The sequence below is a fragment of the Panthera onca genome, chromosome B3 (genome assembly GCF_046562875.1).
Source record: "Panthera onca isolate mPanOnc1 chromosome B3, mPanOnc1 haplotype 2, whole genome shotgun sequence".
In the NCBI taxonomy this organism is placed as follows: Eukaryota; Metazoa; Chordata; class Mammalia; order Carnivora; family Felidae; genus Panthera; species Panthera onca.
Genome location: NC_138344.1, coordinates 24,725,088 through 24,740,611, shown reverse-complemented (window position 1 = coordinate 24,740,611; position 15,524 = coordinate 24,725,088). Strand labels below are relative to the sequence as shown.

Here is a 15,524-nt window from a genome sequence, read left to right as displayed (position 1 = left end):
TCCAGAGCGGACAAGATCCCACCACTCAGAGACCACAGGGTTGCACCATCTGCCTTAGTCAGGAGGTGTTTTCTGCTGCAGCTCACCTCTTAGCTGCCTCAGCATCCCTCATCTGGCCTTTGGGTTCTTCCACCACCTAGTATTCAGCCCCTCTGGCATGCATCCCTGCATTCTAGTAGAACCTGTCTGACAAACTCAGGCATTGTTGCAACTACTGAATCACTGAGAAAGACCCCAGCATAACCTGAGGCATGTGATGATGGTGACATAAGCAGTGCATTCCATATTGGGAGGAGAATATTTAATCACCCACCCTCAGACTGCAAATGAACGGGTCTCTAGATGTGTTCCTCTTCTCACATATTAATGAGTACTAAATCTTCAGGGTATTTGGAGCCGGCCGGAGCTCCAGTGTGGCTGTTTGAATCTCCCCCTTGGATATGTAGCACATTTAAAGTTATTATAGGAACAAAGAAGAAGCACCTTTATCAAAGTTGGTCCTATGGGCCCTGCTTGACCACACACCTGACTTTTCTTGAGGCTATTGTATAATATACAACTTTGGACACACAGGCAAAATTATGAAAATTTAAGGCTAACTATAACTCAGTGTTTTGATTGTTATAACATTTGCTCTAAATCCATTTTCTAGCAGAAAGTTAAAATAGGTATATTATGCCAGCATTAGTGAACAATACTCCTTTAAATAAAATATTGCTGTTGCTCCATCATTGAGCTTTTTGGAGCTCTAGCAAATGTGTATAACTGTTATTTTGTTGTTTTCGTTTCTTGTTAGAAGCTATATAATTTATTGTGACTTAAAAAAAGTGAGCTAAATGATTTCAATCCTGAATTTGTCCATGCATTTAGCTGTTTAGAAAAGTTCTTTTGGGTTTGGGAATGTTATTTAAATTTTATATAGACATAATTCAAAGGACTGTATAAACTGGTCTTCTGTTAAATGTTTTTTGCAAGTGGGGAAAAAAAAGGCTGGGTTTTGTGCCAGGCAATGACAGGCATGCTCTTCTGAGCCTTTTCTGCAAAGCAGTGGGACATTGCAGTGTGGAGACAGCCAGCAGAAAGGATAATCTGAAAGCCTGCAGGCACCATTGGCCTGAGTCCCCTGAGTCAGTTCAGGGCCTCCATGTAGCTACCCTGGTGATCACATTCTAAAAGAATATATATTGCGAATCTTTGCTTAAGTGAAGTGTAAGAGGCCAAAGGATGATCTCAAGGAAGATCAATGCTGGCTCTGGTTGCAGTTTTTAGTGCATGCCCCAAAATCTGGGAAATGGGAATTCTATGCTCCGAGCCCCCACTGGGGAAGTGGTAGTTGGGGTGAGGTCTCTAGACACACCTTCCCTGTCTTCTGACTGCTTCTCTTGCAGGTGAGGGTGAGGTTGGAGGTGAAGTCCCCGGTGAAGACGATAGAAGACTTCCTACGAAGGTTCTCACCCAGCCGCCTGACCTCCGGTTGCAGCAGCATCGGGAGCCTGGCCACCAACAAGACCACCCACAAGTCAGGGTCAAACTTTCTGTCCACCCTGTCCAATGAAAGCACACTGCTCAGGCTGGAGGAGAGGCTGGGCCAGCCAGCCCCAGCCATTGCCAGCAATGGCTACAGCAGTGGGGCTGCCAGCTGGGCCCCAGAGCACACTGCCCAGGAGCAGGGGGTGGAGCTGGAGCAGGAGCAGGAGCAGGAGCTGCGCTATGAGGCAGAGAGCCCCGACGAGGCAGCCCTTGTGTATGCTGCACGGGCCTACAACTGCACGCTGGTGGACAGGCTGCATGACCAGGTATCAGTGGAATTGCCCCACCTGGGCAGGCTCACCTTCGAGCTCCTACACACGCTGGGCTTCGACTCCATTCGCAAGAGGATGTCAGTGGTGATCCGGCACCCACTCACCGATGAGATCAATGTCTATACTAAAGGAGCTGACTCAGTGGTCATGGACCTCTTACTGCCTTGCTCCTCAGGTATCCAGCTCCTCTCCACTGGGCGGCACCTCCAGTCCCTTTCCATGAGTAAAGTGATTTTCATTAAGCCTTTTCTAAAGCGGTGCCTATCAGAGATTACCTTTCTGGATCACCCTTTCCCTCCTCTGAGGTATTTGGACTAGAATGCACTGGGGGTGGAGGATGGAGGGCTTCAGTGCCTAAATTCACCTCAGAACAGTGGGGTTGGGGGTTACTTGAGGTGAGGCCTAGCATCGTTTTAAATCTGACCAATGGAGGTCAAGAACTTTTAGACTAGAAGTTCCAGAAGGTTCGTTCCTACTCTGTGATTGCCTGGACCAGGGCGACTGTGAAGCCAGGTCATAGTTTGTAGCCAATTTGTGGAACTGCCTCAGGTCACAGGCTGCTGGCCTCTCACTCACTGTCATCTGTCCCAACTTCAGGCAGAGCAGCTCTATCTTGGTCTCTTTTGAATACTAGAGTTCCATATAACTTCTGTGTTGAAAAAGAGAAATCTAAATCACTGGTGTCGACAGTTAGAACTTTATCCAGCAGAAGGGCTTGTTTGCATCTCCTTCTAGACACATGCTTCTGGGCCTTGGGAGGGGGGTGGCCAAGGTCCCCATCAGTAAACCTGGTCACCCTTCCCTCTGTACTTGGAGGATGAAGGAGTACATATCTAGCTGAGAGAGACTGGGTGGAGGTGAGGGTGCTGCTGGCAGATAGAAGGGTATCTGCTGTGGCTTTGCTGCCTGACCTCCACAGTCTCCTTATCTATTGTATTCTGGAAACAGCTCTAGGTACAACCTGCTGTGAAACCTTGTACACTGGATAGAGCTAGGGAATAATTTACTTCCCGTGGTCCTCTCACCGTAATCTCAGTGCCTCAGAACTGGACTCCTGGCTCTCTAGGCCAGCACCACTCTGTTGTGGGAAAGTGTACTAAGGAATCTCTACAGACAGGAAATCCTTTTCCCACGGGAATACCTCTCAGTTTGCAAACGTGGCTCTGAAAACAGTTTGGATAGCTTTTCATGGGGATAACCTACCAGAGGGCAAGATTTGCCTTTCCACCTCAGGGATTCTGTGCTAGTGTAGACACAGGCTGATTTTGCATTCCCAGAGCCGCCTTCATTCTGCCATTCAGTAGCCTTTTTGTTTTCTTGATGGTTTCCTTCACTGTGCAAAACTTTTTTATTTTGATGTAGTCCTAATAGTTTTTATGCTTTTGTTTTTCTTGCATCAGGAGACATGTCTAGAAAAATGTTGTTACAGCCAGTGTCAGATTACTGCCTGTATTCTCTTCCAGGATTTTCATAGTTTCAGGTCTCACATTTAGATCTTTAATCCATTTTGAGTTCATTTTTGTGTATGGTGCCAGAATAGTTCAATTTCATTCTTTTACATGTAGCTGTCCAGTTTTTCCACCATTTATTGAAAAAAAAATACTGAAAAAAACGCAAACACATGGAGGCTAAACAACAGGATGCTAAGCAACAAAAGAAGAAATCAGAAAGTACATGGAAATAAATGAAAATGAAAATACAATTGTCTGAAACCTATGGGGTACAGTAAAAGTGGTTCTAAGAGGAAAATAAATAGCAATACAGGTTTACCTCAAGAAACAACAAAAAGCTCAAACAATCTAACCTTACTACACCTAAAGGAACTAGAAAAAGAAGAACAAAGACCAAGAGAAGTAGAAAGAAGAAAATAATAAATATCAGAGACTAAAAAAAAAAAAAAAAAAAAAAAAATCATTGACCAAGAACTGGTTCTTTGAAAAAGCTAAACAAAATTGCTAAACCTTTAGCCAGGCTCATCAAGAAAAAAGAGAAAGGACCAAACAAGAAAGAAGTTACAACTGACACCACAGAAATACAAAAGATTATGAGAATACTACTAAAAATTATATGCCAACAAATTGGAAAACCTGGAAGAAGTTGATAAATTCCTAGCAAAGTACAGCCTTCTAAAACAATCAGGAAGAAATAAAAATCCGAGCAGACCAATTAATTGTAATGAAATTGAATTGATCATAAAAAAAAAAACTACCAAAAAATAAAAATCCAGGACCAAATGGATTCATAGGTGAATTCTGCCTAACATTTAAGGAAGTGTTAATACCTAAATCTCCTCAACCTACTCTAAAAAAGAGAAGAGGAAGGAAAGCTTCCAAATACATTCTTTCAGCCTTCTTCATTCTGAAATTTGATTTTGCATCCACACAAAAGAAAAACAGATATAGCAATTATCTGAGATTTAATTCTACTGTAAAAAAAAAAAAAAATCTTTGTCCTTTTCATTAAAGACAGTTTAATGGACTGCTGTATTTAAGAATTAACCACATACAATGGGTCATGTATAAGGTAAAAGGCCTGGAGTAGCACTAAGAAATGGGTAGGAGAGGGTGGTAGGTGGGGCCCACCATAGAGAAAAGGGATCCTGTTGAGCTGTGCAAGTACAGTAGTTGCCACACTTGTACTTTGCTGGCAGGTCACTTTTAAATGAGTACATAGTCTTAAATTTCTAGACAAAGCACAAACAAACAACTCCTACCACTCATAATCAACTTCAAGGTCAGGGGCGTGTGGGGAGACTAAGAGCAGGCTGGGAAGCCTCGTATCCCTCTTCACCTGATCCTTCAGCCCCTGTGTAGCTTTGCTGTTGCACTCACCTCCTCTGCTACTGTCCATCTACTGCAGGTCTCTGGGAGGAAATTACTATCCATATCTAGGTAACTATAGGTGAAAAGAAGCAAAGCCTTCCATCTGTTGCACCATGGATGAGACAAGTAAAAGAGTGACATTGCTATAGTGACACATTGTCCAAACCATGACATTGAAAGGGGCAGATTAAAAATAGACAATTTGTGTAGCTCTCCACCTTACTCAAGGAATTTCCAAGCAGTGTGTGGTTCAGATATGTTTGGAAGATCTACATGTAGACATCCAGCAACTTAAGATTCAGGATGTTCTGAGACTCCATTGCTTTCCCAAGAGAGGAGCTATAGGATGGCTCTGGGGTTACCTTGAAGTTATCCACTGGTAACACCCCGGCATTATGTATAAATCATTCAACTTTTACTTTGTGGGTGGATGGAGTGTGGAGAGCATACTTGAGGAGCACTTACCTGTGCTGAGGAAGTAGAGCATTGTGTTCAAGCTGCTGTACCTGTGCACTGGTGATAAAGTAAGGTGGGCACACAAGTATTATCCTCTGGATTACTTCAGATCTTTAAGATCTTTCTTTAAAGAGATATAACACTTCTACAAAAAAAGGCAAGAGGAGGCTACGATGATGGTTGATGTGACTGTGTTAGAGGGAGTGTGTCATATTCTCAGGACATGATCAAATCTTAGAAGTTGTGGGGGATCAGGTAGAAAGCAGGGACTGTATCCTACTCTAGTACCTACAGACCTCTGTTCAAATCCCAGGTCTACATTTATGGGCTGGAAGGAGTGACCCTGGAGGAGTCACTTTCTTTGCTTTAGTTTCCCATCTGCACAAAGGAAATCAGGATACTGACCTCATAGGAAGCCCCTGTCCAAACCCCTAGCACAGTGTCTGGTGTTATATAAGCATAAAGTATAAGCTAGCTCCCTTTCCCTTCTCTCTGGTTCCTTCCCCTTATGATTCACTTGCTTGAATCCAGCTGCTACTTGCTTGGTCCAGCTGCTACTTTGTGTGGTGTTTAAGACACAAACCCCCAGATTGCCCCACCTTCTCCAAGAGTGAGGATGGAGAGTAGCCCAGCACATAGCATGGGAATCACCCATTGCTGCTATTCAATAAATCAATAAATGCATGAATAAACAAGGGAGGAAATTCACTTTATTTTGCCATCTTACTGAGATGACTCTTTATAAGAGAAACAAATTTGTCAAAAGCATTAAGAAAATGAAAAAATAAAGAAATAGAAGTATCACTAAGCATTTTAAAAGCACATGTTAAAATCATGAGTAGGAGTGGAAATTTTCCTCTGAGCGCCTCTTCACAGGGTCCTGAGCATTGCCAGCAGTGCACTGTTGGGGACCTTGCTGCAGTGTCCATGTGCACTACTTGGCCAGAGCTGGGGTAGGGCTCCTCTCAGTCCTATTGCATCTTGAGTGCAGTGACATGGGAGTCTTCTTTACTGACAGGAGCTGTTACTGTCTGACACTGTGCTTGCCCCCCACTCCTTACCTCCAGCACCCAGATGTGGCTGCAGAGACCTTCTTCCTGTGCCCCTCAGGCCACCACCTCCCTCCAGGAGGTGCTGGGTAGCATTGGTTCCACCTCTGGCCATGATGTTGCTCCATTACCAAACTGGCTGTTTTGCAGTGCAACACAGAATTCTTCCTACTACCATAGATATAAAAGCCACAGGGGGTCTGGGTTGCCTGTAAAGTATCAGAAAGAAGAGTCAGATACTGCATGAATATCACTGAAAATGCAATGTGAACGTTACAATGCCTGCAGTCTGAGATCAGTGCAGGAGAGCCAGGCTTACCACATAAGTCTGGGGGTCCACGGGTATACTTTCTAGGACAGCACCAAATCCACTCTTCCTAGGTGCCCCCAGCTCTTTGGTGCTTGTCTGCTTTGGGTTTGAGTTCTTTCTACCATCCTGGCCCCTCCATCAGAATGCAGATATATCGCAGCATTCACAAAGAGCCAATTCCTACAGACCCTGACATTGGTTCTCAGTGACTGTCCAGCTACTGGTGTAGTGGGAATCTGTAAGGGAGAAATCATGTAAGAATCAGGAGCAAGGTCTTACCTCAAGTGGCAGAGGAGATGTATGTCTTCAAGTCTAGAGGAGGGAGGGAATGAGGCAGGGCAGTCCCCGCTTCTCTGCAGGGCTGGCTGGGCTCTTCCCAGGCCCTGCTGTGAGTGTTCCCATACAGAAACAGCTCAGTGTGGCCACCTGTGTGATTTCACACTCATCCAGGGCACCCAGAATGCCAAGCTGCCTGGCCTGCCTCTTTTCCATTGATTCTGTTTTGACAAGTGTTTGGGCACAGCCCCTGCATACTGCTCCTTTGCCTTCTTCCCCTCTCCTCTCTGGAGAACTGAAGTTCTTTATGATTATTATTTTAATTCCAAAGCCCCTTAGACAGATGCCTCTGGTCAAGGAACAGCCAGCGTCTGGAATAATGTTGTTATCATGTTCTAAAAATGCTATCATGATATCAGGAGTAAATGGTAGTCACAATTAAGATGTCATTTTTTGAGTGTCTTTTTTCCAGGAAATTTAAATTCCTAAAGCAAAGTCATCTAGGGCAGGATTTTCCCTCTCTCTCTCTCTTTTTTTATTCATTATTGCTCCCTTTAAGGAGCCTTTTTAGACATTTTTTAAATTACTCCCCCATGACATTTTAATGCCACAGATAGGCTATATATATATATATATATATATACATATATATATATATATATATGCTGTATATATATCTGTGCTTTATGCTATACCTAAATATGTTTTAAATATATAATTAAAATTATGTCTGGGCTTTCTAAATTTTTTTTAACATTTATTCATTTTTGAGAGACAGAGCACAAGCGGGAGAGGGGCAGAGAGAGAGGGAGACACAGAATCGGAAGCAAGTCCAGGCTCTGAGCTGTCAGCACAGAGCCCAACGCAGGGCTCAAACTCACAAACTGTGAGATCATGACCCGAGCCGAAGTCGGGTGCTCAACCGACTGAGCCACCCAGGCACCCCATGTCTGGGCTTTTTTTGCCCCACAACCAGTGTTTTAGACCCATGGGGGCGCTATCTTTATGGAGAACACATGTCTAAGAGGTGAAAGTGTTTCTGCCAGGTCCAGTTTGTCCAGGGCCTGACTCAGATAGTAGACAGCCTTCCCCAAACCAGGAGCCTCACCACTGATAAATGGAGTTGCCAGATTTAGCACACAAAATATATTGAATGCCCAGTTAATTTAAGTTTCAGATAAACAACATAATATTTTTAGTAAAAGTATGTATTTTTTTAAGTTTATTTATTTTGAAAGAGAGAATATGTGCACACAGTGGGGGAAGGAGCAGAGAAAGAGGGAGAGAGAGAATTCTGAGCCCCATGCAGGGTTCAATCTCACGAACCACTGTGAGATCATGACCTGAGCCAAGATCAAGAATTGGACTTTTAACTGACTGAGCCACTTGGACGCCCCAGTAAAAGTATGTCTTATGTGCTATTTATGCATCTTATATTCTATCTGGTAGTACTACTGGCATTTTGGGGGTAGAAACTGCACTTTCTGCTAAAGTACAATTTTTTGCAAACTGGAAGAATATGTACCTTCATTTATGTGTACCTCCTGGACCAAAGGGATACCAGATCACTAATAAAGTTTTGTTTATATGAGCTCATTTCAACAAAGGTCATTAGTAACAGTCAAAAATATGATGTGGTTCTTTTTAAAATAACAAAGCAGCTTTTACCTTAAATTTTATGTGAGAAGTGAAGTGAAGAAATAGACATGGGATGAATCTAGTGGTACCGAGGTTTCACAGGAGATTGTTGGAGTAAATCATGGGGTAGGATGCTCTTGTGACATTCCTGCTTAGTGAGTTGCAACAAAATGCAATTCCAAATGCAGACAGCTAGAACACTGCATAAAGGTGAAGACAACTTCTTTCTCACTGGCCCTGAAACACAGTCATAATATACTTTTATCATGCACAAACTAAAGTGCTTTATGATTTCCCACTCATAATTGGTGACCCAAGAAAATGTTAAGAGTTACAAAAGTGTGTGTCACCTTGTCATGGATGCCACAAGTTGGGTGAGGCTCAAAGTCGGCACTTCCCTAGTTCAGTAATAAGCAATAAGTATGCTCAGCTGTGTCTACAGGAAACAGAAAAGGGTGGATGTTTGGAGAGGTCTCACATGTAGACAGCTAGTTTCTTAGCTTTTTCTTTTTAACTGTGGTAAAAAACAAACCCCACATAACATAAAATTTACCATCTTAATAAGTATACAGTTCACTAGTGTAAAATAGGTTCACATTGCTCTGCATCCTTTGAACAACCCCTTTGTCTCCTCTGTGCTCCTTTCTGTGTCTGTGAACGTGACTACTTTCAGACCTTAAAAATGTGGCCATTTTCATGGGAGGCTTGCCTGGAAGCTGGGTGAGAAGAGCTTCCAGGCTAGAACATCTAGAGTGGTGCTGACCTCTCCTCTGTGTCAGCTATATGTGTAGAGCTGTTTCAACACCGTGCAAAGCTACCTGAGGTTTATGGAGTGGTCCAGGGCAGTCTGCTGGACTCTGTTCTTACTCATCCATGTTTCTGCTTCTATTCCAACCTAGATGATGCCAGAGGAAGGCATCAAAAGAAAATCCGAAGCAAGACTCAGAATTACCTCAACCTGTACGCAGTGGAAGGTCTGCGCACTTTGTGCATTGCCAAAAGGGTGAGTGGGTGCCCCCTCCACAAGTGCACGTGCTGACCACTGCCCCAACAGTGCTCAGCACCTGCATTGGATTCATCAGTGTGTCTCATGTAGGTTCTGAGTGAAGAAGAGTATGCCTGTTGGTTGCAAAGTCATTTAGAAGCAGAATCCTCCCTGGACAATCGTGAAGAGCTTCTCTTCCAGTCTGCCATTCGCCTGGAAACAAATTTGCATCTGTTGGGTAATTATGCACATGAATATGCGTTGCACTGAGCAGTATGAAATTTGCAGAGACAGTTCTGGATGGTGAGGTGACATGCCTCCAGTCTTTGGAAGCTCTTCACATGCTGGCCTTGATTAAGGAATTGCCTGGCCTGATGCTAGCATGGCTCCCAGGACCAACCATCCTTGATTGAACATTCACACCATGTCCCGTTTCTTGATGTTCCATGTACTGTCCCACTAGACACCCAGTGACAACACCTGACTTGCCTTCCCTTAAACACTGCTTTCTCACAGAAATAGAGATGAGGAACAAGGCTTCTCAACAATTGATGCTTATTGAGTCTACCTCCTACCCCTAAGACAAAAAGAAACTGTTGGACTCCAGAAATGGCTGCACTTTATGTCTTATGAATGTTTCATGGATTCAATTTGGTTGAAAAAGAAAATGAGCTCATTTTTTACTAAAATGTGCTCATATTTGCTACTGTGTTCATATTAGTATTTATAAGAGTATTTATTTTAATATTTAAAATATTTAATATTAAATTTGTATTAAATTAGCTGAGTCTTTGTATACATGCTCTCTGTGACTGCACCATTTGTAATCATGCTGTATATACACACACTACATCCTGTGGTGCTAGTAGTCAGATGGTATACCTGGGGCATGGAGAAACTGGAGTTCATCTCTTCATTCAATACAGAGAGGCTGTAATTCATTTGCCCTTGTTCCCTGGACAAAGGAATTGGGCTACCTACATATCTATATATACATACCTAATATAATATTTAATTAATCTTAATAATATATTTAATAGCATAACATACATACTTTATATAATATTCTTTTTCTGCCTGTGGTATCCTATAAGAGGGCATGCACTGCACAAAAAAGGCCCAAGATCCAGAGGCCCAGAGACATCATGAGCAGTATCCCTGGGAGTGATTAAATGAAAACACTTGGAAACAGTTTTTTCTAGTCTGCCAGGTTTTGATTTACTGAGCTAGGACTGTTCACATCTATAACATGCTTCTCCAAAAGAGATGAGACCCTTTGGCAAGGCAGGGGATCCTGCTTGTCCTCTTGGCCTGAGGACAGGTGTGCCTGTCTAAGTTCTCTGACCCTTCACTGTGGGACACTCTCCCTGGAGAGCTCTGACTCTTGAGTGGAGTAAAATTTGCCTCCCCAGTTTCTTCTTCCAGTGGACACTTGTCCTACCCTCTGGAGCAACACAGATAAAATCTCTTCCCCTTCCAAGAAGGTAAGACCTTAACTATTTGAGGACTTGGCTGTGAGCCCCTAGTCTGTCCCTTCACCTGTACTATTTCACTCCTACCTTTCCTTTTTTCAGAGGCTAGGAGCCTTGGCTTGGTTGTTCAATCCTGGCTTTGTCATTTACTGGCCATGAGAGCCTGGGCATGTGACTCTGTCTTTTGACATCCCAGTTTCCTTCTGCTGGGTGATAATTCTCTGGGGTGAACAGAAGGGCTGCAGTGGAGCACTGAGTGAGATCCAGTACTTAGCCGCATGTGGTGATGTGTCTTTAAGTTATTGAATGCTTTTTGTAGGTCAATTATACCTTGACTCCACCCTCCTCGCATCTGCCAACTCATCTGTTTTAGGAAGAGAAAAGGAAGTGGTGTCTATCTTAATCATTTCAGGCTGCCATAACAAAATAACACAGACTGGACAGCTCAAATAACAGAAATTGCTTTCTCATAGTTATGGAGACTGAAGTCCCATATCAAAGTACTGGCCATTTTGGTTCCTTAAAGGGCTGTCTTGCTGGTTTCCAGATGACTGTCCTCCTTCTGTATCCGTAAATGGTAGAGAGAGATCATCTCTCCTGTGTTCCTTATTATAAGTGCACTAACCCCATTCATGAGTGTTCCACTCTGATGACCTAATCACCTCCCTAAGGCACCACCTCCTAATGCCATCACCCTGAGGGTTAGGGCTTCAACCTATGAATTTTGGGAGTAGTGGTACACATTCAGCCCATAGCAGCTTCTTATCACAGGGGTGAGTATGGCATAAAAGAGAAAGGTAGGGCTGATGAGGGGCCCTCAGTCAACATTGTACTTTAAGAGGGGAGATAGAGACAATCTCATTATGTTGGCAACAGGAACAAAACTGAGGCTGACCTGGAGAGCATCTTTTGGCACTGAGTAGATTTGTTCCAATATACAGAGGCCTACCTAGGGAAAGCCACCGCTTATTACTTACATTTATGGGGACAGTACCTTCTGGATAACGTTGCTTTCAAGAAATAATGGCTTGTGTGGTCTGTGTAGACAGATAATGGTAAGCATTGCTGAGAGCAAATATTGTGGATGTCATTCACCAGAAATTTTACATGGAATGGATAATTTTTAAAGCTTTTTCATCCTTCAGAATATGGTCATTATAAACATTTCCCACAAGATTTGTTTCCACGTTATCTATTAAGTTAAAAATTAGCTGCATGTTAGAAAACATTGGAAGTGCTTTGTTGCTGGCAAATGAACAGAGAATTGTGTTTAGTGCCTCAGTTATTCTGACTTATTCTTGACTGTGTCAATCGAGGGAGTTATTGAAAGGGTTTACCACTGTCCTGAAATGATGAATTATCAAAGACTGCTTCCACATGAGACCAGCCTCAAGCTGCTCCCAGTCTATGGGGTCATGCCAGCATCTTTGGTGTGTTGGTGATGGCATGCATTCGTACCCCATCAGGGTCTGAGGGCATGTGAGGAGGGGGATCGCATACACTGTTGCACATTTGACCAGGTGCTACTGGGATTGAAGACCGCCTGCAGGATGGAGTCCCAGAGACCATTGCTAAATTGCGTCAAGCAGGCCTGCAGATTTGGGTTCTCACCGGTGACAAACAAGAAACCGCTATTAACATTGCATATGCCTGCAAACTGCTGGACCATGATGAGGAAGTCATCACCCTGAATGCTGAGTCCCAGGTGTGTATGTTTCCAGGAGCCTGTGTTCTACCTGGGACAGCTTCATACCCAACTAGCCCCCACAGCAACAGGAATGTTTTCAATTTCTGACAACTGCTATGAGAGGCCTTTGCCCTCTACCTCTCTGTTTACACCTGTGTTGTGTTTCTGGCACTTAGAATGTTTTTGTCATTGCCTAGGAAGGTGTGGAATTTGCTGGAATTTCTTAATTTCAAAGGGACATACATCTGGACTTTACAAATGCAAAGTTCAACTTGTTTTCCCTGACCTGTCCATGTCAATAATGTTGGAGAAGTCTTTTATGAAGTCAATGAGCCAGGGAACCAGTCCATTCAGCACTGATGTACTCAGGACAGGATGGGTTGTCTCATTGATGCCCCACTGTGCACTGAGGGTTTTGATCCAATCACATTTATCTATTTAAATCATCAAGTATGTAGGGATTATCTACTTCTCATAAAGCCCTGGTATGGGCTCTGATTCCTTGAGTGAGATCCCACTTGAAACATCTTTTTCAACTGGATTATGAGGTCCAATTCATCAACTTTTTCTTTAAAAAAATTTTTTTAATGTTTATTTTTGAGAGAGCATGCACGCACATGAGTGGGGGAGGGGAAGAGAGAGAGAGAGAGAAACAGAATCTGAAGCAGCCTCCAGGCTCTGAGCTGTCAGCACAGAGCCCAATGTGGGGCTTGAACTCACAAACTGAGATCATGACCTGAGCCAAAGTCTTGTCTCACTCACTTTTCTAAGTACAAGAGTTCCTTAATAAGCACTTACTGAACACAGCTGGATTTTCAGGGTATATTGCAGGAAATCGATTGCTTACCCAGTGGGCTTACTGTCTATAAAGGGCCAAGAACTACTTGCCTTCCCTGGAGTGTGTTTGTTTCTGGAAATAGTTGTCTTTCTTATGTCCCCTGACCCCTCAGGTTCCCCATTAAATGTTCCTATTCTTTCTGGAATTCAGGTACAGTTTTGAAAGGGCATTGTCAGTAAAAGCCTTTTGTATGCTTGTTAAAAAATTTATTTCCCTCGTCAACTGGAGACATTAGGGAAACACTGATAATTACACTTCCTTAGCGGATGATCATAACAAAGACTTTTAAAGGGCTTTGTACCTCAAGAAGAAACAAGAAGGGCTGAGTAAAGGCCTCAGAGAGCCAGGGAGAAGTACATATAAGGCTTCCTCGCCTAACCAGCCAGCAGTTTAGCCACATACATTCAGGCCTTCCAAAATGAAGATATTCTATCTAACCTCCACATAGTACAATGGGAAATAAAGTAGAATCTTATCAAAACCCTACAAGTTCATCCTCTTCAATGTGGAAAGTCTTCATCTTCAACTAACTTCCCAGTTTCAGGAGGGAGGCCTTCTGGGCAGAGCCTGCAGCCTGGTGCCCTTGAGATGATCAGACTCTGAGTGTCAAGGAAGGTAATCTGTGGCGCAGCTGAATGAATTGCACTGTCCTCTCATACCCATTTCAGGAGGCCTGTGAGGCCCTGCTAGACCAGTGCCTACACTACGTGCAGTCCAGGAGCCCCCGCATTGGCCCTGAGAAGACCACAGACAACGTGAGCGTGGGGTTCTCCCCTCTCTGCCCACCCTCCACGTCCACCACCTCTGGCCCCAGCCCGAGCCTCGTGATCGACGGGAGAAGTCTGGCCTATGCCCTTGAGAAAAACCTAGAAGACAAATTTCTCTTTCTCGCTAAGCAGTGCCGGTCAGTCCTTTGCTGTCGCTCGACACCTCTGCAGAAGAGTATGGTGGTGAAACTGGTCAGAAGCAAGCTCAAGGCCATGACCCTGGCCATAGGCAAGTATCCAGGCTAGCCAGGCAGGGCCCTGTGTAAATGAGTAGCCCACATCTTGTGCAGTTGCTTCCTGCATTTTCCACCCCTTCTATGCTTTCCTGTAAGACAGGGAAACACTCCCTTGCTCTTTTTCCTATTCTTAAAATCATACCTAATACAATAAAACAGACATCCTGTTTGAGATACAAAATGTAGATTTGAAAATTACAAACTATGGTAGCAACAGTTATAGCTATATATAGGAAGCCAGTAATACAATGATGGTTTAAGAAGACAGAACTTATATAGTGTTTCCTGCAAGACAGGAAACTAGAGATCAGCCATTCCAGGCAGCCTCGGCCACAGCAGAGCCCTGCATGCTAGCCATTACCCCAGAACACCTTAGAAAGAAGGCCCTTTGCAGGTGTTTCTGGTCACTGTGAGCCAACTGGAGTCCCAAGACTCCATAATGCTACAAGAGCCCAAAGACTTGATAGTGATCATAATTCCCACTGCCTCTTATCCTTTGAATTTTGCTGAATGTTCCAAGACAAGCATGTAATTAAATGAACCCATCATAAGCATGTGAATAGTTGCTAAATCTTACATCCTTTCTTTAAGGACTGTGCATCTAATGGTGGCTTTTCCTTGCAGACTGTTGGCCTGGAGAGCTTTCCAGGCTCCTATCCAGTGCTACCTGGTCCTCCCCTGTCTCCTCCTAGGGCACCATCCCCACCCACATATGGTTGGGGTCTGGTCTCCAACCAGGTTCAGGGACTCAGCAGCACCACTTGCTGGTGAGGGCTGGGAAAGACTGGGTAGCCTGGGGAAAAGAGTGATCTCCTTGACCCCCAGATCTCAAAAATTTTGGTCTCCCTGAATATAGAATGCATACCTAGGTGAGATTTAGTTTTGAAATAAAGGGTCCTCACTAATCAATAATATTTATAGTATTTTCTGCAAAAGGTCTGTGACAGCCCCCCTTGTTGATGTGGGGGTTACTACCCTCTCACATTAGGATAGGGTTGAGGTTAGTGTAGAGTCTGGGTCTGAGGTCGGGGGGCCTTAGTGTGGTTGTCATGGAGACAGCTCTGTACATCTTGAGGGCTGTGGTAACCACTAAGGGGAGTGAGATGAGCATAGATGTGTATACATGTTTAGCTATGACTCCCTGGTCCAGGCTGTGGGAAGTCTCCATGGGTAGACCCCTTCCAAA

At 43.8% G+C, this 15,524-nt stretch overlaps 1 protein-coding gene across 3 annotated transcripts in view; it reads left to right on the top strand.

Annotated features, from left to right (window-relative positions):
• Positions 1-15,524, top strand: part of ATP10A (ATPase phospholipid transporting 10A (putative)) — a 177,614-nt gene that overhangs the window by 148,674 nt on the left and 13,416 nt on the right. For 2 of the 3 annotated variants that reach the window (XM_060617912.3, XM_060617911.3), the window contains exons 10-14: positions 1,389-1,977; positions 9,253-9,356; positions 9,450-9,576; positions 12,331-12,515; positions 14,004-14,331. In XM_060617912.3, the coding sequence (XP_060473895.3) occupies positions 1,389-1,977; positions 9,253-9,356; positions 9,450-9,576; positions 12,331-12,515; positions 14,004-14,331 (1,333 nt within the window). The remainder of the gene's footprint in view (positions 1-1,388; positions 1,978-9,252; positions 9,357-9,449; positions 9,577-12,330; positions 12,516-14,003; positions 14,332-15,524) is intronic. The other variant, XM_060617913.3, reaches the window with a different exon arrangement.